The 21,478-nt window shown below is 37.3% G+C and overlaps 2 protein-coding genes across 3 annotated transcripts; one reads left to right on the forward strand and one right to left on the reverse strand.

Moving 5' to 3' along the window:
- Positions 1-1,473: 1,473 nt before the first annotated feature.
- On the reverse strand, positions 1,474-9,348 carry LOC109066125 (S-adenosylmethionine synthase). 2 transcript variants are annotated; one of them, XM_042768665.1, is made up of 9 exons: positions 8,998-9,348; positions 7,752-7,829; positions 7,331-7,453; positions 7,112-7,224; positions 6,884-7,027; positions 6,151-6,369; positions 5,713-5,895; positions 5,445-5,578; positions 1,474-2,677 (listed from the first exon to the last, which is right to left on the reverse strand). In XM_042768665.1, exons 1-9 carry the CDS (start codon positions 9,071-9,073, stop codon positions 2,575-2,577), a joined length of 1,173 nt encoding a protein of 390 aa, XP_042624599.1. In that variant the 5' UTR covers positions 9,074-9,348; the 3' UTR covers positions 1,474-2,574. The 2 variants fall into 2 exon arrangements, with proteins under 2 accessions (XP_042624599.1, XP_042624600.1); XM_042768666.1 differs by lacking the exon at positions 1,474-2,677 and having other exon boundaries at positions 5,441-5,578.
- A 6,482-nt stretch (positions 9,349-15,830) lies between these two features.
- Positions 15,831-20,450, forward strand: prxl2a (peroxiredoxin like 2A). Its single transcript, XM_019083132.2, has 6 exons — positions 15,831-15,921; positions 17,799-17,978; positions 18,095-18,186; positions 19,161-19,301; positions 19,631-19,795; positions 19,902-20,450. The coding sequence occupies exons 2-6, from the start codon at positions 17,834-17,836 to the stop codon at positions 19,995-19,997; spliced, it is 639 nt and encodes a 212-aa protein (XP_018938677.1). The 5' UTR covers positions 15,831-15,921; positions 17,799-17,833; the 3' UTR covers positions 19,998-20,450.
- Positions 20,451-21,478: the final 1,028 nt, after the last annotated feature.

A 21,478-nucleotide genomic window follows, 5' to 3' on the forward strand; every position in this document is an offset into this window, starting at 1 on the left:
GTTATGTTTCCTGTTGATTATTTGTGCAGCTTCATTCCATACCCGACAATACACAGTAATGACTACCATAAAAGTAGCTCATAAGACTCATTTGGTGGGTTTTAATTGTCCAACAAGCACAGGGTTTTTTTTTTTTTTTTTTTTTTGGTGCTTAAAGGGATACTCCGCTCCAAAATGAAAATTTTGTCATTAATCACTTACCCTCATGTCGTTCCAAACCCGTTAAAGCTTTGTTTCGTCTTCAGAACACAATTTAAGATATTTTTGATGAAAACCGGGAGGCCTGTGACTGTCCCATAGACTGCCAAGTAAGTTACACTTTCAAGGTCCAGAAAAGGATGCGTTGTTTTCTTTCAAATCAAAGCTAAATACACGTAGAAACAGCGCACCTTGTGGCGCGGATGATACAGAAGAACATACGCAGCATACAGTGATATGGAGAGACACAGAGGAGACTGTTGACAAAGGAATTGTTGAATAAAGTTGTTATTTTTGTTTTCTTCGCTTACAAAAAGTATTCTGGTCGCTTCATAATGTTACGGTTGAACCACTGATGGCAGATGGACTATTCTGACGATGTCTTTCAAACTTTTCTGGACCTTGACAGTGTAGACTCATCAGTCTGTGGGACAGTCACAAGCCTACCAGTTTTCATCCAAAACATCTCAAATTGTGTTCCGAAGATGAACAAAGCTTTTACGGGTTTGGAACGACATGGGGGTAAGTGATTAATGACAAAATTCTCATTTTGGGGTGGAGTATCCCTTTAACAGACATGGTCACCATGAGATGAATTTTTAAAGTAACAAGCAAAGAACCAGCACCTTCAAAAGTTTTCAGATATTCTCATTTTGTGTTTCACGGGGTCCTTTAAGAAACCTGTTAAAAGAGTCATTTCCCCACGTAACCTTTTGCCTAGACTTGTGTTCCTTCATGTATTGTCTATTAAGTTTGCTTAAACTAGGACTCTGATGGTCAGTAGCTGTACTGTTGCAAACATGCTGTCATCATTCAACAAGACTCTGCCACACATCAGCATTTAATGACATACCAGATAGCAAAAATATCTTCATGTGCCTTTGTTTCAACCAAAGATTGAATCACTCATTGGAGAAATGTTTTGGGGTGTTTGATTGTGCTGTAAAGTTTCCTTAAAAGGTATGTAAATAAAGTAGAATCAAACATTAGTCTCATTAACTTTTCTCTTATCTTTGTGAATGAAGTTTGCTTAAGTCATGTAGACTGTATCACACAATTCCTGTTAGTGGTCACCATGGCCTTGGAGTTTATTTAAACACATTGAATTTGATATTCTTGTTTGACTTATCAAGCGCTTTGCTTCAGATTTTGGTGACCTATTTCAAAATTGTGTAATAAACATAATCCTTGCACATAATGAAATGACTGGTTGGCATATTAACCAATAAATGAGTCATTCATCGTGTTTAAAGACATCCATTCTGACACCAGACATATATGAAGAATTTTCCACACTTTAATTATTCACAATTATTTACATGTCTGACCTCAAATTCAATCTTAAAGACAAAAGTTGAAAATCTGAAAGAAAACAGTAAGAGTAAAATGGTTTAAAGTGTTTTTAAGGGTTAATGCCTCTGTTGAACTCAGAAGTCTAAAGAAAACAAATGAGTGGCTTTCACACGCATCTCAAGTGTGCAACATTATCTGGCTTTGTTCATAGCTGAAGTACATAAACACACATACACATGCTCACTCTCCAGTGATGACAATTAATGTAAGACCAGCACAGGATCTGTACACATAAACAACAATATTCTAATAATATCCCTCTGCCATTATCAAATATTAATGAGATTAATGCAGTCACAAATGAAGCATAAAACGCAAATATTCTTATGATGCAAGAAAAAGTCACACAATTAGACCCTTTTAAGACTGTAAATATGATGCAAGGAATATGATTTTCTGATTGTATAACGTATAAAATCTCAAACTCCCAATGGTCCACATTATGCTTATAACTCTTCACACAATGAAAAACCAATTAAATAGCCTAGTAGCTATTAGACTCATGATAACGGAAAAGAAATTGCAATGTAGTAAATACTGAATAATTGTGATTTAAATATTTTTAAGTATAAAGCTGAAATGTGTGTTGTTGTTTTTTGAGGTACTAGTGGCACCATACAAAACTGCACCCCCCCCCCCCAGTTTTTCCCGCCCAAAACTCCCACCAGTGTTGCTGCTGACAGAGTAATACCTTGATAGCACCACAGAATCACAGTACTTACACTTTTTAAAGTAATTAATCTGATTACTTAAAGTTGATTACTATTCTCTATGGCAAGCTGGGGATATGACGCACTTCGGCTTTAAGGAATGATTGATTGTCATGAGTGTCGACGTGATGAAACAGTTGTGATGTGAGGGAGTCGACAGACAGCTATTAATTTATCAATCTTGACATTTACAGGATATTCATCTAATCTGAAATGTAGCATATGCGGGAAGAGATCCAAAATCTGCTGAGAGAGGAGAGCTGGAGGAAAGAGCGACTGAATGACTGCAGGCAGGACTCGCACGCCTCTCTTTCTATACCTTGAGACTCTTGGCCATCTCCCAGGGGAACTCTGATCGGCCAAAATGACCGTAGCAGGCGGTGCTCTGGTAGATCGGCCTCTTCAGGTTCAGGTCCCTGTCAGTGGAAATTGAGTTAGTTAGCTTTTCACCAAACAGCCCACACCTGAATCCTACTTGAACCAAAAACTGTTCTTTATTTAATGAAATGTAGGCTATCTAATTTATGTACATCGGTACTTATTAAATATTTATATTAAATCATTTATATGTTATACTATGTACTGTATAATGCAAAGTGAATTAATTTGAATTAAGAGACACCTAATACAAAGTAGAACCGCCATTTCGAGTACATTGGTGGTTGTCATACTCCCCCTGGAGCAAAAACTGGGAAATGCCATGTTTACATACAGTCGTGGCCAAAAGTTTTGGCAGTGACATAGATTTTGTGTTTTGCAAAGTTTGCTGCTTCAGTATTTGTAGATTATTTTTCCACGTTTCTGTGGCATACTGAAAAACAATGATAAGGATATCATAAGTTTTAAAGGCTTTTACTGGAAAAATATATAATTAATCAAAATTTACAGTGTTGACCGTTGTTCTTCATAACCTCTAGATCGTTCTGGCATGCTGGATATTAGCTTCTGGGCCAAATCCTGACAGATGGCGATCCATTCTTGCCTACACGGAGTTGATCACAATTTGTGGGGTTCTGCTTGTCCACTCGCCTTTTGAGGACTGACCACAGGTTCTCTATGGGATTGAGATCCGGGGAGTTGCCTGGCCACGGATCCAAAATGTCAATGTAATGATCTTCGAGCCACTTCTTTATCACTCTTGCTTTGTGACATGATGCTCCATCATGCTGGAAGAAGTCACTCTTGCAGGACGTTTTGATACCATTCTTTATTCATGGCAGTGTTTTTGGGCAGAATTGTGAGAGAGCCCACTCACTTGGTTGAAAAGCAACCCCACACATGGATGGTCTAAGGATGCTTCACTATTGGTACAACACAGGACTCATGGTAGCATTAATCTTTTCTTCTCTGAACAATCAATTTTCCAGATGTCCCAAATAATCGGAAGGGAGCTTCATCAGAGAAAATAACTTTGCACCAGTCTTCTGCTGTCCAATCCTTGTACTTCATGTAGAATTTCAGTCTGTCCCTGATGATTTTCTTGGAGAGAAGTGGCTTCTTTGCTGCCGTTCTTGGCAAAAGACCGTTGTGTTGTAGTATTGTCTTGGCTTTGCTTTGAGTTGATATGATATAAAATTGCTGCCATTCCTGAGCAAGCTCTGCACTGCTGGAGACACGATTCTGTAGCTGACTCCTCAGGAGGAGACGTCATGGCGCTTCCTGGACACTCTGGGACGTCCTGAAGACTTCTTCACTGCAGTCAAACCTCTCTCCTTGAAGTTCTTGATGATCAGGTAAATGGTTCTTTTAGATGCAATATTCTTTGTAGCAATTTCCTTTTTTATGTGAGGCCATTTTGATGCAAAGCGATGATAGCTGCATGTGTTTCTTTGGAGGTAACCATTGCTAACAAGAACACTGATTGGAAGCGCTTCTTCCCTCCATCAGTCTGCACTTACAATATATTTAGTATGATTGTACTCATACACACTTTCACATGAGCTACTGATATGATTAGTCAATTAATGTTAGCTGGTCAATTTGTGTCAGGATCAAAAAAACAGTGAAACTAGTTTTTTTGTGAAAAGTTGACTTTTTTTTTCTTTTTATGAAGGTTTTAGAAGTTTTTTGAAATTATTTTGATTGCTTTTGATAATTATATAGAAATAATGTGGATGAAAATGAAAACAGCTTAAGCAGCAAACTTTGCAAAACACAAAATTTATGTCACTGCCAAAACTTTTGGCCACAACTGTATATTACTATGTTGACAGAGCAGGATCATAATCAGTGTAATTCTTTCTTCTTCTTCTTTTTTTTTCTTCATGCCACATATTTTTAAGATCTGGTATACACACACTGTTTTATGGGGACTTTCCATAGATGTAATGGTTTTTATGCTGTACAAACTGTAGGCCTAAACCTACCCCTCACAGAAAACTTTTTGCATTTTTAGATTTTCAAAAAAAACTTAATTTAGTGTGATTTATAACCTATTTTCCTCATGGGGACCAAAAAATGTATCCACAAGGTCAAAAATGACTGGTATTACTATCTTTTTGGGGACATTTGGTCCCAGTAATGTAAGGAATACCAGGTACACAAACACACACACACACACACACACACACACACACACAAACACACACACATATTCATAATATTACGCCTTTGAATCTCCCCAAAATGGTGCGAACATGTGAACTTGAACTAAGTTACATGCTAGTCAGAATGTGTAAGACATGCTGTAAATACACTTAACACAGTAAAACCAAAATTAAATGACTAAAGTGTAAAGAATTTACAATATTGTATTACAATAGTGTCCTCATTATTTCAAGAGCTTTCACAAGGACAGTTTTACACTTGCTGATTTTGTTAAATATTGATATATGTTTAAATTAATATAGACCATGTTAATTTGGTTTTATTTTTTGCTTACTCTGACTAAAATGTTGTTTTCATCTACCAAAAGTAGGCTAGATGCTATTTTACTCTAAATAAACCTGATTGGATGGGTATAACATCACTTCACACTTATTGAACAGATCTAATAGCAGAGAATAATTCCCTCTTATTTTAGTGAACGAAATTCCATGTAAATAACGTCTCCCTCTATTTTAACTCACCCACACAAAGTACTGAAATGAACCATTTGGTTTTTAAGGCTGAAAAACAGAAATTGTTTTCTCTTCCTAAAGTAGAAGAACATAATAACAACGTATTATCTTATTAATTGTTTACCTAACAATGACGCCTGGTCGGAGGTCAAAGTTCTTGTTGACAATCTGTAGCAACTCCTTCTCTGTTTTTTCCGATGAGCCATAGGTGAAGAGGGAGATTGAGAGAGGGTGCGCAACTCCAATGGCATAAGACACCTAGTTTAAATCCATACCAGATAAAATTGTTCAATAATGTGGATCAACTTTTTTGTCTAGACACAACCTTATACACTGTTCACAATTTTTAAACTTGTAAGATGTTATTAAAGGTGTCTACACTTTCATCTCACCTGAACCAACACTCTTCTGCACAGTTTGGCCTTCACCAGAGACTTAGCCACCCAGCGTGCAGCATAGGCAGCAGAGCGGTCCACCTTGGTGTAGTCCTTTCCAGAGAAGGCCCCACCACCATGAGCCCCCCATCCACCATATGTGTCCACAATAATCTTCCTACCTGTGACACCAGCATCTCCCTGAAAAGCAAAGATTGTTTTATGGTTTAATGACAATCCTTGTGTCATTCCAAACCAATAGGCACTTATTTTTTTCCTGTGGAAAACAAAGGGAGAATTTTATGAAGAAACGCGAAACAATTCTTCATCTTAGTGAAGCTCGCCATGGCTCGCCATGTTCCGCTACAACGTCAGAGCCAGTGCTGTTTTAGTGTCAATGTTAAAAGTGCACTATACAAGAGTGTTCCATACAGCTAATTGACAGAAGGTGCTCACCTGAGGCCCTCCGATGACAAAGCGTCCACTTGGCTGCAGATGGTACACAGTCTTATCGTCGAGATATTTTGCTGGCACCACAGCTTTGATGACCTTCTCCTTCAGAATACGCTGTTGCTCCTCCAGTGAAATGTAGTCGTCATGTTGGACGGAGATGACCACTGTATGGACACGCAAAGGAATCACAGCGCCATTCTCCTGTTTGTAGTGCACCGTGACCTAGAGTTGTGAAAATCATATAGGAAAACATCTGAAGTCATAATTTTATTCGACATAGGGAATTTGCAGAACATTTCCTTCTGTACATCTGAAAATGGCAGAACTCTAAAATAGACCAGAGGTTTCAGCTTCCTGAAAGCTGTCCAGCTTGAGTTGCTGGCATGCTTCTGAGATTGACGTGTGCACAGCCGTGTCCTCTGTCCCACTGCAAAAAGTAAGGACCGGGGGCCCTGGATGTCATACTGGGGGTAATTTTCTCTCAAGCATTAAAAGAGACCGCCTCATGGTCACTATCTTGCTCAACAGGCGTCACACCTATTGGCCAATGTGTTGGTTCAATGAACACTTGTCAGATAAGATAGCATGGTCAATGTCAGTCAGGGGCTTTGAACCTGCGCATTGTGGCTTTAAAAACTCAATTATATAAACTTTCGAATGCAAGAGTGCAAAAATAACTTTTTTTGTTTTTTCTTCTAAACATAACATTTAGTTTTTTCATCTTTATTTTGCTTACCTGAGTTTTTGAGTCTGGGCGGAGCCATGGGATGGTGCCATCCCGCCGCAGCTCGGCCATTTTAGAATTGAGTTTGTGTGCAAGGACAATTGTGAGTGGCATGCACTCCTCCGTCTCATCAGTGGCATAGCCAAACATGAGCCCCAAACACAACGGAAATGCAAAATGAGGATGTTTATCACGAATTACGTGCTCAAACACATTTTTACACATTCGTTGGTTTCAGACCTGGTCTCCAGCTCCAATGTCTTCTTCATGTCTGTCAACGTGGACACCCTGCGCTATATCAGGAGACTGCTGCTCGAGAGCCACCAGCACATTGCAGGTTTTATAGTCAAAGCCTGAACAGAGGAAAGAGCAAAGAGTGGGAAAAAATGGTGGATGAGTTAGTATAGATCTACAGTTCCAGGCGGTATGCTTAAAATCAAAATATGTATTGCTCCTGACCTTTTTCAGAGTTGTCGTAACCAATGTGTTTAATGGTGTCACGCACAATCTTCTGGTAGTCAACGTTGCTCCGAGATGTGATCTCACCGCAGAGAAGTACCATGCCAGTCTTACAAACAGTTTCTGATGATGAAACAACCTTAATTAGTCAAACGACCCTTAAAAAATGGAAGTTGCCACTGTATAATCCATTGCTAGGTTAAATTTAGACATGAAGATGTTATCCATTTAATTGCCCTTAAACTTTAGGTACTGAAAGAGTACAAGAAATGGTCACTCTATAACTGAACAAGCGTCAAGATAAGTGACCAGCAGTTGGATTATAAACTTTCAGTTTTTTTCAAAAAGTATATTGACACTTGTGTTTATACAGAAGGATTTTACGTGTTTATTTTGTGTGTGATTAAAAACGTTCACTCACCACAGGCCACTTTAGCATCCGGGTCCTGCTTCAAGTGTGCGTCAAGAACTGCATCACTGATTTGGTCACAGATTTTATCTATTAACAAAATCACACCATTATATAAAAAAGTTATGTAATGGGTCAGATTAAGGTTCAAGTGTGCATTTAAAGTTATAACACCAGAAAGTTTCAGTTCAAGAGTTGAAATGCCTGTCCTATAGCAAGACTGTAGGACATAGGAATCCCGACAAAGCAAAACCCCAGCTGAACAGCTGGAGGACAATACCGGTGGTACTCTCCTTTCAGAACCATTCAGTCAGTCTATATTTGTGCTGCTAGCTGAGGCAACAGTGTAGTTGAGTTACATCAGAAACTACACTCTCAAAAACAACATCTCAGGTGATAATATAAGACAAACAAGGCAAATCTATGAGGTCGCTTCAGTCTGGAGCATTATGGAATAGATTTTTTTACATCTTTCACATGTACGCCTATTGATTGATCTGCTGAAATGTTTGATCTGATGTGAGATGTTAAGCAAGACTCTCAAAAACTGTTCATGTGAACCAGACAGGTTTGCAAAATTTGTCTAGGAGGAACCAGACCAGATTAGATTAAAAGGTTTGAAATATGTAATGTGAAATGCACTATGTAAATCAAACTGACTTGACATATTTCAGGAGTGCAGCATATGAAACTGTCTATAGCACTTTGGCCTTGTAGCATGACATGAGAGAACCGCAATATGGCCGATAAGAAATGTGAGGTCTGGCAAGTTCCCACCTGAAACAGAAATAACTACTGAAGCAAAATCTATTGGCATACAGGTGTGCCAATAATTGACTCATTATACAGCCATGGGATGGTGTCATAATCAAATCATTCTTTGTATCAGTAATGCAACTGAGAAAAGCCACCAAGTGATAGGCAGGAACACCCCTGTAAAAGTCATGACCACTAATTGACTATTTTTGTCTACTAGACTTTCACTCAATGAAATACCAGCTAAGCACATGGTACTGTGGAAGTATTGTTACTGAAAGTGTGAATGAACCCTATTTAACTGTTGCTTAACCAGCTCACCACTTCTATGTGCTCCAGTGACTTGTTGAGGCAGGTGAGTTTGTCTATAGGTACATGTCTTTAGGGTTTTTCTCCAAGCAAGCACCCAGGTAAAGAATACAAAAGTTATGTTGTACATACTACAAAGTTTTAAAAAGCAAATTTTTGAGAGTTTAATTGAAAAGTTCAGATTGAAAATCACCTGGATGCCCTTCTCCCACAGACTCTGAGGTGAACATGAAGGATCCGTCATCATGAACGTCATTCAGTCCTTCCATGTTTGCCAGCAACTGAACAGATCTTCAAAATCAACAGGACAAAGTAATCTATCAAATGCTTAATAATTTTCCTCCAACTGTGGTTAAAGCAGGGCAAGTATGCAGAAATCCTTATAGTCCCGAGGGTATTGAAGAAAGATAGAAAGAAAGTGTGGTTTACAGATAGATCACAGACTATGTGACACACAACCTGGTCTCAAAGCAAGTTTGCCCCTATATATGGCAGAAAGAAATCACACACACTAAGCTTTACTCACTCTCTCACTCACAAATATACACACATATACACATGTCATGTGAACCAGTGGGGCAGACCATTCCAGGGGGTGTTGTTTGGGGGGAGGAGATTCAAACTTTCAGAAACACTCTGTTAACCCCTTGTGCGCTCAGCTCGGTCAGAGGAGGGTTTTCTTTGTGGGGTGAGGGTTGCTGTTGTCAGTGGACACAGTGGACACATGTGGGCTAGAAATCATCCTCACATCACACTAAGTATCAGCTTTTACAAACAGACCTGAGGGTGATTTATGATAAACTTTGTGGTAAAGTTATGTCAAGTAATATATAATCTGAAGGGGTGTGATGAAGTTGCAGATGTCATTGGATGATACAGCACTCCTCTCATTTGAAAAGGACATGTGCTTGGCAAAAAATTTATTTTTCTGTGGTTGTGTAATAAATGCATTGCAAATCTGTTCCAAGACATGTTGTCCTGATCTTTGTTTGAACTGTCTTTGCTTAGATTGTGCATATAATGTGCAGGTTTTGGATTATTATGTATCTTGATATGACCACTTCTTATTTCTATTTCTGCTGTCAATTGTAGTTTGAAGATTTCCTCATTCTCAATTAAATGTTCCCTTTCAAAGCTTCAACGGAGCAATATGAGTCAAGCCAGGATGTGACCAAGGGTTGAAATGTCCAATTAGGAAGACCCACTGGATCACACAACTTAGCAAAATTAATGTAATTATTGTAATAGTGTACATGATTTATTGTTATATGTTTTATTTTGTTGTTCATTCTCTGATCTGGGGCGTTTGATTGATTTGCATACCACTAAATCTCTCTCAAAATTTGGGTTGCTTTGCAGCAGAATTTGAATTTGTCTCACTTAAGTCTGCGTCACTGATTCTGTTATTTCCTTGTTTATTACTGTGACACTGCTTTAAAACAATCTGTCTTGTATAAAGCGCTATATAAATAATGGTGACTTGACTTGATAAAAGGCAAGTTTATTGTCATTTAGTAGATGCTTACAAAGAAACTTTTAGTACAGGCCCTCCCCAGTCTAATTCCCTGCTGTTAAATGCAAAATGGTGAATAAATGAGTCAGTGAAGTGAGATGGTGAGACAAAGGTCAGTTTCTTGTTGAACTCTCACATGTGGCATAAAAGATGAACTCTGATAAACAACAACAACAGCAAAAACACTGGTATTTAAGTTCATTGCAATTTGAACAAATTATTATGAAAATTATTAAATTAATTGTAAAGAAACATATTTACAAAAAAGTTTACTGAAAATCAGAATTGATTACTTGTGTCGTGTAAACTACACATGGACAAACAGGTGAGCACGTGAGACCACACTTTATGGACTATGGTCCTTCAGCTGTGAGTAGATATGTGGTACTAGCTGTTTAGAAATGGCCCAACAATCTTGTCAGAAAACAAAGCCAACTAAACAGGATCAGAAAATTGAACAGATGCCGGCAGGTCTAAAATTAGCTGGTTTAAAAGTTCTGATAGTCACTAGCCCTGTGTACTGTGTGTGTGTATGGCTGGTCCATTCCTGGTCTACACATATGACAGAAGTATTCATGTCCAATAATCCACAGCTATTGCTGTTTTTTGAAATCAAATGGAAAGAAATATAGACCTATCCATTATGCTGATTTCAAGACCAATACCAATAAACACCTAATTTGCTGCTTATTAATAGTTAGTAAGGTAATTGTTAAGTTTTGGTATTGGGTCGGGTTAAGCTATCTAAAAGATGGTCATGCAGAATTAGGCATTAATATGTGTTTTCTAAGTAGTAATAAACAGCTAATAGTAATACACGTGCTAACAAGAAACTAGTTAATAGTGAGAATTGGTGTCTAAACAAAAGTGTTAACAAATGTTTAGTTATAGAGGATGTTCAGCATTCTAACCAAGTTCTCTCATCATACCTAAAACTCCTACTGTACAATAATATTTTAAGTACTGAAACTAAGATATGATTTTGACCCATTCCTCCAAACAGAGTTAAGTGGGATGTCACAACTCAGTAAAAAAAAAAAAAAAAAGCTGATTTCTCAACTGGACAGTAATGGGGACAATTGTAGGACATTCACCTCTTTTCATGTGTCACTTCTATTTGTCCTTGTGTTTGAGATCATTGTCCAGCTAAAAGATTAACTTTCTCCTACGCTTTAGTTTCAGCAGATGGTAACACATTCTCCAATGATATTCCATCCATTCTTGTTTGATTTCAACAGGACATATAATCATTCTACTAGGGAATGCCATCATCATATTGCAATTTAGACATTTTAAAGCATGGCCATTGTTTGTATTTGGACTTTTTTCTTCTTTTTTTCTTTTTACAAAAAAGCTGGTTTTGTGGTTGTTTTACCACAACAGCTTGTTAATGAGCTTTTTGGCAAACTTCAAATTTCACTTATTTTGTATCACTCACCCACAGAGGTCTGTAATGCAGAGCTTTGTTGACTGGTGCACCTTTAAGGTAGTCGGTTTCTGAACTCTTCAGAAATTTTAAGGCATTTCTGTGTGTTTCATTCTTTTTAATTCTTTTAATTTATCTTTCTTGTCGACCAGGTTCACTCATTGAAAATGGGCACTTAATCTTTATCTCTTTATCCAGAATATGTTTCCAGTTGGTGTGGATAAGGTGCATCATTTTAGTTTTATCAGGAAGGTGTTATTGTTGCTTCTGCTTCATGCAAGAGAGAGAATTAATACTTTTACATAATAATAACAATGTATAATGCATAACACATGATATTATGCGCTTCAGTGCTTAGAAATAGAATATACATAAAACATTATGTGGATATAACATGTGTTTTATGTCTTTATGTTAGGCAAGTCAGTTTTTGTATTAAGATGATGATGTAATTGTGGCAGAAGTGCACAGGTTAAAAGGTTGATGTTAGTTGAGGTGACAAACATCTGTTTATATTTTGTTACCATTCTCTTGGTACAAAATGTACGTGGCTGATGCTGATTGGTGTATGGTGATAAACACAACTTCTCACCTACCCTTCCCCATTTTTTTTAAAGGTAAACTCTTTTGATAAGCATGGAGGAGTGAAGTGCATCAGCCAATGGCTAACTGAGATGAGGACGTTTAGTAGGTGGGGTGTGTATGCTTACAGCTGATTGGCCTGTAACCCAGACACATGGGTAAGACAGAAACTCTTGAAAGTGTCCAATGAGGTGGACCTAGGTGAACTTTATAGTTGGTGCTGGGTATGAAACCTAAGCTGAGTCTCTGATTTGAAACTCTGCCATCTATTTATGAACTTTCATTATGAGCACAGTAGATCAATAAACACATGTAGTCTCCACCCCAATACTCACTGCCATCTCATTGCCAGTTTAGAGCCTTCAAACTAAGTCTGAAGTCACTGTGCATGAAGCATGGAACACAGATGAAGTATACTACATTTAGTGTACTACATATACTATGTTCTGTGTTACTGCTTCATTGTCATTACTGTAATAATCAGCTTGAATTACTGAAACCGTTATTGCTGCTATAACAAATGAAGGAGGTGTCCCACATTGGCTCAGCGGTCGGCTGGAATGCAGCAGCTGCAGGAGAGGGTGGGATGATGGGACAACATTCATCTCAGCACATTCCAGCCTACAGCAGCCCGAAGCAACTGGCCTCTGCCCCTCTCCCCTAAAAATAACTATTACCACCAAATCAGAGCTGGCCCAGATCCACTAACCTAACTGTATCATCTTGCGTAATTAAGTTCTTAACACTTGTAAGCAAACACACATGGGACTGGCTATGTGCTAATGTAGTAGAAAGAGCTCAAGAACTCATGAAGTACAAACTTATTTTGCAAATATGTGTTGAATTTTCAGAAAGGTGTGATGTTTACTTTATTTGTGAAATATATAACTTTATGGCTGGAATAATTATGAGAGCCTCAATGTATGAACACAAAATTAATGTATACAAACATACCTTGTTTATATGTCCTTGTTGTCACATAAATCATTTGTGCATGCAATTTTATTAGTGTATACAGGACTCTCGTGGTTATATTAATGTCCTCAAAACATGAGTACAAAGATAAAAATCATCTTCTCTTGGTACACTTCTTCTCCAGGACCACAGTGACATATTTGTATATAAAGCAATAACAGTTGCATGAAATAACAATCAACAGATGTGGATGGATAGATCATCAGTATTCAGAGCAGAGAGTCTGACTTTGACCCATAAGAGTGTAATGTACAGAAGGTAAATGCTATATAGATAATACCAGCTGCTCCAGGTACAGGGCTGTACATTAGCCTGTAGAGGGCAGTACTGTGCTACATCAGCAGTATAGATATTGTAGTATACGTTACTATTTTTCTATTGTAGATATGCCCAGTGAATTCAGCACCTTCAGTACACTTTAAGTCATATTTTAATTTCAAGTCATATTTTAAGTCAGTATTTTTAATCATAAAAACTTTATTCATGAGTCATGACCAACTCCATGTTTTTCCAATAATACTGATATGACTTTATGTTGATAAGGCACAGTCTGAAAAGCAGAAACTAATTTCTATTATTTTAATTGTGCCATTTTTAATCTCATTAATATAGTAGATATTTTTAAAGTCATTGAAGCATTCTGTCTGAGTCATTAATTATTGTAAGAACAAATATACAGTGTACAGTATGACTTGCGAAAGCTTTCTTCAAATTACTTTAAATACAAGCATAATCTGGAACAAGAAGTTTTTCTCAGTGTTTTTTTTTTTCCATGAGAAAGATTAGTTGGATTTTGTGGTTGTGCTATTAATTTCTGTGTTCTATAAACCGCTGGTCAGGTTAATTTCCTCAGTATATATATTTAAATGTGAGTGGTCCGTGTGGGAAGGAATAGATTATCAGTCTGCTGAAAACAGAGGATGAATTCTTTGCAATATTAGAGTTGTAAGTCTATGGTGAGGTAAAATAAAAAATATTGAAATGTGTTTAGATAATGCAGTTCTCTTTTAATAAAAAACGTATTTAATTGAAAATGTAACAAATATGATTCAGTTGGAGAAACTGTACCCTGTATATGTTTTCATATTAGTTTAAATTCCAATCTAATAAACCGTGATTATTTTCCTTTGTTACATTTGTGAATAGCAGTTTTTCATAGTCTTTAAAAAAATAAGTTAATTATAATAAAACGTTTAAAATTATAATTAAAAATATGATTATTTGTTTAGAATTCCCTATTTATGTTACATTTTATAAACCAACATAAGCAGTTATCATATAATTATGTAATGATATTTCAATATCCTAAATATTATATATAATTTTTTATGCAAACCCTGGTTTGTATATAGTTATTGTATGCCATATTGGCTTGGTTCTGCAGTGAAAAAAAAAAAAACAAAAAAAAACAAGACAGGTCCTAGAAAAGATCTGATCTGAACCAGACCAGAGTTGGTGAGGTCACATAAACATGTGTAACTGCCTTCATATTGCAACCATTTTATATAATTTACATAAATTTGTTAGATCAATAGTGTAGTGTGATTTCAGTATGGATTGTTTGTAATTTCAATGAGCATTATTATTTTCATCTGGCACTTCTTTTAACACCTGTGTATGTTTGTGTATAAAATGTCATTATCTTTTTTCGAGCTACTCTGTGATGGGAAGTTCGGTGAACAGGTGAACTAATTTCAGTACAGAACCCATAGGAAGTTGCGCATGCGCGACTGAACGAACCACTCCCTGAGATGACTCGTTCGTCCCGAGTCACATTAAAGATTCATTCAAAATGAACGAATCATTCAAGAATGACCCATCACTAGATGAGAAGCAAAACACAGTAGGAGAGGTGTGGTGCAGTGCATGACTGTGTGAAGGCCTGGATGATTATTGTGTAAGGAGGTAAAAACAATCTGATTTCTGTATCATTCCGTTTTTAGGTCTATTGTAAACTCATATAGTCTGCATGTGTGATTGTGTCATCACCGAGGCCTCTGAGCTCTCCTCTATGAAGCCCCAGCTGGATGAACTTAGGATCATTCTGTATGCTGTTGTTAAGGAAGACACAGGCACAGAAATACAGAACATCAAGAAGCTCTTCACTGGAGAAATCTTTGTGGATGTGCAGGTGCAGATGCCTCAGATGCTCATACCTTGTGACTTGTGGCATACCTTGTGACATGTGACTTGATGCTAAAAAATATATTCTTTTGATTTAAATGCATGACTAAAATATTTGAACCTTGTCATTGCTGGCTGCCATTTAAGATGCATTCATAAATCACTTTTGATGTCATTAATAAAAAATGAAATTATTTTCTTTCTGCAGTTCTTGTCTGTGACAGATGGGCTTGTTAGAATTTCTGCATCAATAGTAAAGTCTCTCAATGTAGAACCTTTATTTGATCATTTTCACAGTCGGTGCCTTTATTTGTATATTAAACTGCATGAACGACAGTGAAGGATTTGTTAAAGTTTTGCGCAGTAACGTTACATATTTTTGTGTTGCCTGTCTCTTTAAGAGGTTAGACAGGCTAGTCCTCCTCCAACGGAACGCGTCTGTCCCACATCGGAGTTTAACAGCCGACTGACACAGAGCCGCTGAACTGTCTGTAGACGTAAGTATTATTCGGTTGGATCTGTTTTCAACCCTTGTGCATTAATGCAGATAATAATGTTTATAATATTCTTATATTGTCAACGCTTGTATCTGGCATTGCAATAACAACCTAACTATCTGGCTAGTCAAACAAGCTAGCCAGCAGGTGTTAGCGCAATGTACCTGATTAGCCTCCTGTGCCAGCAGTGCACAGTATAAAGTCATCTCCATGCTGACCCAGCCATGCTTTAGTATCCTTTTAGTACCCTTACGTTTAATTAGCATTAATTAGTCGATTTAACATCGGGTTATCTAATACGTCAGCAAGCAATACGTTATAACGTACCCATTATTTTTAATTCTCTACACTTCCAGCCCAAATGTAAGCTGGTTAGACTAGAGGATTGTGTTACTCTGTTGTGTTGTGTTACTACTTTTGTTTCTGGAGTTCAGCAAAGTAACGAGTGACAGAAATCAGTACAAGTGTCTAGGATAAACAGAGTTTATTGGCAATAATCCCAACCTAAATATCATTTTAACATGTGCCTATCTAAAAATGAATTTTGCAGTTCCCACTTTGTTGTTTTTTCCCTTTTCGCGAGGTAAATTACAGTTTTTCTAATCAGGAAACCCTCAAATATGCATTCTGGGAGGAGAATAAACATTTTTAAAAGAAGCTGTGCAGACCTTTAATAAGGTAAATCATACCTGTAATTAAGAGCAAGTTGCAGAGATGTACAGTATATGTATGCCCTTGTGAAAATGAAGTGCACTAATTGTATGTGGACTTGGAAGTGTACTTCAAACCCTGAAAATTAAAAACTGTCGTTGCCATTTAAGTGTACTTAAACAGAACACTTTCATGACTGTTTCTTAACACACTTAAGTACAATTTTAAAAAGAAATACCCTTATTTTTGTATTACTAATGTACACATGTAAAGTACTTGATCATAGTTTTAACTGTAGTGTTATACACTATTGCAAATTGCAACTTAATCATGACGATTATATAATTACATAACATACACATTTTAATTGAAAATATATTCAAGTACATTTCAGTTTACCATAATTGTTTGTCAGTACAATCGACAGTAAAATTTAACCATATTTCAAAGAATTATGGAATTACATATAAAGATGTACTTAAGTCCTTTAGCTAATTGCATTTAATATACATTTTTATTTAATTGCAACTAACATGCAATTAAATGTCCCAAAAACATTCTTTTTACTGTTCTTTTTAAGTATTTTATTTCTGTAATAATAAAAGCTTACTTCTTTTTCACAAGTGTGTACACCCAGAAAGTCCTTATTTTTGTGTTTCTCTTTTGTTTTAGGATTATTTTAAATTTGAAAGAAAAAAAAAAGAGGTAATACCTACATTGGGAGGTTTCCTTTCCTCTCCAGAGCTTTTCACTCAACTTCACTTTTTGGATGTTAGCAATGTCACCAAGAGGGTGTGACATTTTGTCTTTGTGTGAATATTGATGTTAAGTTCAGAGTCTCTGTGTCCCAGTCCCCCCAGCATCTAGCCTCTGATAAGACAGTCATAACTCATAACCTCCCTCCAAAGTATCCCCCACTGACTGTCATTACATGCCGACTGGAATTAAAGACAGTAGCGCTCCCACTTCTTGAGGGAAAGCCAGAACAGCCAGTCTCCCTTTAGAATGACAAAAGGCACTGCTCCTGCCCCAACATGTCTTGGTATAGAGGTGTTATACCAATTACATGCTTGCCTTTAATACAAATATAAAAAAAAAAAACTTTTTCATGCAATGGTATTCTTTCAATGCTTTTTTGGGTTGATTGTGAGGAGAATATTACAACATAGAAGAATATTACAACATATAATTTTTTGTGTAACCTGCCATAAATATTTTCACTGCAGTGTCATCATCTGCTCTGGAGGGAGAGACGCTTGCCATGGGCATGTGGTCACTTGGCCTTGGTGGTGTGGGGGCCGCCATTGCTGGCTTAATACTTGCAAACACTGACTTCTTGCTGACTGAACCGGCACCTGCCACTCTAGAGTATCTAGGGAATGCTGACCTGAAAACCATCAACAGTGGTAAGAAATGAACTGAAATAGAGAGGAAGTGAGCCTAGGGATTTTTTACCAATTGCTGTCAAAATTAAGAGGAATCACATTATTTACTGAATATTTGTTCATCTGCATCCGTTCAGATAAGAGGACTTTAAAAGGAAAAACTCTCTGGGAGAAATCTGGTGCAGTGGTCATGGCTGTCCGGCGACCTGGATGATTTTTGTGCAGAGAGGTATAGTGATCATGTCTATAATAAAGTTCGGTCAGATGCTCTAATTCATTGCCTAGACAGATTCTGAGGAAATTCTGTGAAAAAGGAATAGTTTACCTAGAAATAAAAATTTTCTCAAAATGTACTAATTTTCAGTCCATTCAAGATGTAGATGAGTTTGCTTCGGGACAGATTTAGAGACATTTAGCAATACATCACTTGCTCACCAGTGGATCCTCTGCAGTGAATGGGTGCCGTCAGAATTAGAGTCCAAACAGCTGATAAAAACATCACAATAATCCACAAGACTCCTGTCCATCAATAAATGTCTTGTGAGGTGAAAAGCTGCATGTTTGTAAGAAAAAAACAAAAACAAGGTGTTTTAACTTTTATCATTGTTTCTAAGGAATATGCTTCTTCCAGTAAAAACAGTCCATCCCTGATTGTCCTCTCACATCGAAATCAACCAACATATTTGTTGCAAACCATTTTGGACCATTTCTGCTTGTAAGTGGTGCTTGGTCTGTGCATATTTCTCTCTCATATTCAGATGAGACTCGTATGTTAGCCAGTGTGATGTTATAAACGTGTTATTGATGTATTTCTTTTTACAATTACAAACATGTAGCTTTTAACTTCACAAGATGCTGATTGATGCACTGGAGACATTTGTGCATTATTGTAATGTTTTTATCAGCTGTTTGGACTCCCATTTTGACGGCACCCATTCACTGCAGAGGATCCACTGGTGAGCAAGTGATGTAACGCTAAACTTCTCTAAATCTGTTCTAATGAAGAAACAAACTCATGTACCTCTTGGACAGCCCGAGGATGAGTACATTTTCAGCAAACTTACATTTTGGGGTGAAGTATTCCTTAAAAAATAAGCCAGCAATACTACACTACTATTAGTTGCAAAAAGAATAAACACAGTAGTCTAAATAATGAAAACATGAACATGTGAGGCTGCTGATAACATGATTGTTTATCTACAGGAGGCCTCTGAGCTGTCCTCTCTGAAGCCCCAGCTGGATGAGCTCGGGGTCCCTCTGTATGCTGTTGTGAAGGAGAATGTAGGTACAGAGATTCAGGACTTCAGGCCTCACTTTGCAGGGGAGATTTTCCTGGATGAAAAGGTTAGTAAACATTAAAGGGATAGTTTGCCCAAAAAGGAAAATTCCAAACCCATAAGACTTTTGTTCATCTTCCAAACACAAATGAAGATGTTCTCAATGAAACCTAGGAGTTTTCTGTGCCTCCACTGTAAGTCCACGAAAAACAAAACTTTGACATTTCAAAAAATTCATAAAGAAAATAATAAAAGTAGCCCATGCATAGAGCACATCAAATATGGTAAACAGAAGCTCAGTCATGCCTGCATGATGTGTATTACCAAATAGAGCATAAAGCTACCAGTAATTGATTATTCATTCATTATTCTGCCTGGGTGTCTGTTTGTGCACAGCAAGCTTTTTATGGGCCACAACAAAGGAAGATGGGTGGGCTTGGTTTCATTCGCTTGGGAGTATGGCAAAACTTTATAAGGGCCTGGAGGTCAGGTTACCAGGGCAACGTGAACGGAGAAGGTTTCGTCCTGGGAGGAGTGTTTGTCATTGGATCTGGTGAACAGGTAATCATTTATATATTTCATAGCACCCAAGAGAGTGCTTTTGCAGTGCATTTCAGAGCTACAGCCACGTGCTTGTCCTCACACATCCTGTTCTTTGTTGTTTCAGGGGGTTCTTCTAGAGCATAGAGAAAAAGAGTTTGGAGATAAAGTCAGCATAGAGTCGGTTTTGGAAGCCGCTAGGAAAATTGTGGTAGAAAAGTAGATGCTGTCTAAGTTTGTCAGGTGCAGCAAAGCTGCCAAGTTTGATTAAAAAAGAGATTAAGGAAAGTTCTCCCTTGATCTAGAGCAGGGTTATTGAAATCTTACCCTCGAGGGCCAGTGCACTGCAGAGTTTAGCTCCAACCCTGATCAAACTCACCTACCCTTGATTTTCTAATGATCCTGAAGACACTGATTAGCATGCTCAGGTGTGTTTGATCAGGGTTGGAGCTAAACTCTGCAGTGCACTGGCCCTCGAGGGTAAGATTTGAATAACCCTGGTCTAGAGTCACAATCCACCTCATCACACTTCCTATCTCATACTAATGCTGTGAAAAGAGAGAAAAGCTCAGGTTATGTTGAATTGTTAGCACTGACTGGTAACATTTTAATTCTGGTATGTACAAATAAGTCTAATGTAGTGTAATTAAGTAATATTGTTTTTTTTTTTAACTTAAGAAATGTCTTGTGTTGTTTTATTGTTTTTTTTTTTTTCACTGCATTCCTTTGGCTGCCTGCTGCCACACTGGTGTTTTTTTTTGTTGTATGTGTATTAATGAAAGTCTGTCTCCAAACTCCATGTTGAAAGAGCAGATTTGATGCAAACACATGCTTACAAACCTGCTGGATTCTGGTCAGTGAGCAGCCAAAGGTTCAGCTAGGGGTGGACACAATGAAAAATAAACGTCATCTTCAAAAATTCAGTTTGTCTTCTTTTGACATTCTATTGAGTATTGTTTATCCACGTGAGAAACTGCATGTATTGCAGTCATTTACATTGAATTTCTCCACAACACAACTTGCTACTGAGACATTCAGCTCTAATCTGTGATTAGTATATTTGCACATGCAACAAAGAGCTTTTCTCTGTTCACCTACTATTACGCTTGCATTTTAAAGGCAGAGGACTTTGAAACAGCCCTAATAATAGCATTTTGCTTGTTGTTTAATCAGAAGTCATACATTTCAGAAAATTTCTGATTAAAGGAATAGTTCACCCAAAAATTTAAATGTTCTCCCCTTCAATAAATTGTTCACTAATGGATCCTCTGCAGTGAATGGGTGCCTTCAGAATGAGAACTGAAGCAGCTGATAAAAGCATCATGATAATCCACATGACTCCAGTCCATAAATTAACATCTTGTGAAATGAAAAGCTGTTTGTGTAGGTAAATTCGTCAAGGCATTTTAACTTTAAAGCACTGGTTCTGGCCCAAATTATTCAATAATCCATAACTTTTCATCTGGTGGAAAGGTCCATCCCTTGTTATCCTCACGTCAAAATGTTTAAAACTCTTTTCGCTTCTAAATGCTGCTTGATCTGTGTATATATCTCCTCATTCAGAAAAGGATTTCATTTCAGGTGGAAAAAAATGTTTTGAAATTAAAAATGTCTGAATTTGTTACAAACACAGTTTCTCACGTCACAAGACATAAAATGATGGACTGGAGTCGTGTGGATTACTTGTGTTTTTATCAGCTGTTT

This window comes from Cyprinus carpio, chromosome A13 (genome assembly GCF_018340385.1).
Source record: "Cyprinus carpio isolate SPL01 chromosome A13, ASM1834038v1, whole genome shotgun sequence".
Classification (NCBI taxonomy): Eukaryota; Metazoa; Chordata; class Actinopteri; order Cypriniformes; family Cyprinidae; genus Cyprinus; species Cyprinus carpio.

Bases quoted from the DNA above. Each gene is read 5' to 3' on its own strand.
- LOC109066125 (XM_042768665.1), bottom strand. From the start codon at position 9,073: ATGGAAGGACTGAATGACGTTCATGATGACGGATCCTTCATGTTCACC. The intron at 7,830-8,997 runs GTGATTTTCAAT...TTTTGTTAATAG, and splicing joins TGTGGGAGAAGGGCATCCAG to ATAAAATCTGTGACCAAATC. The intron at 2,678-5,444 runs GTAAACAATTAA...TTCCACTGACAG, and splicing joins CGACCAGGCGTCATTGTTAG to GGACCTGAACCTGAAGAGGC.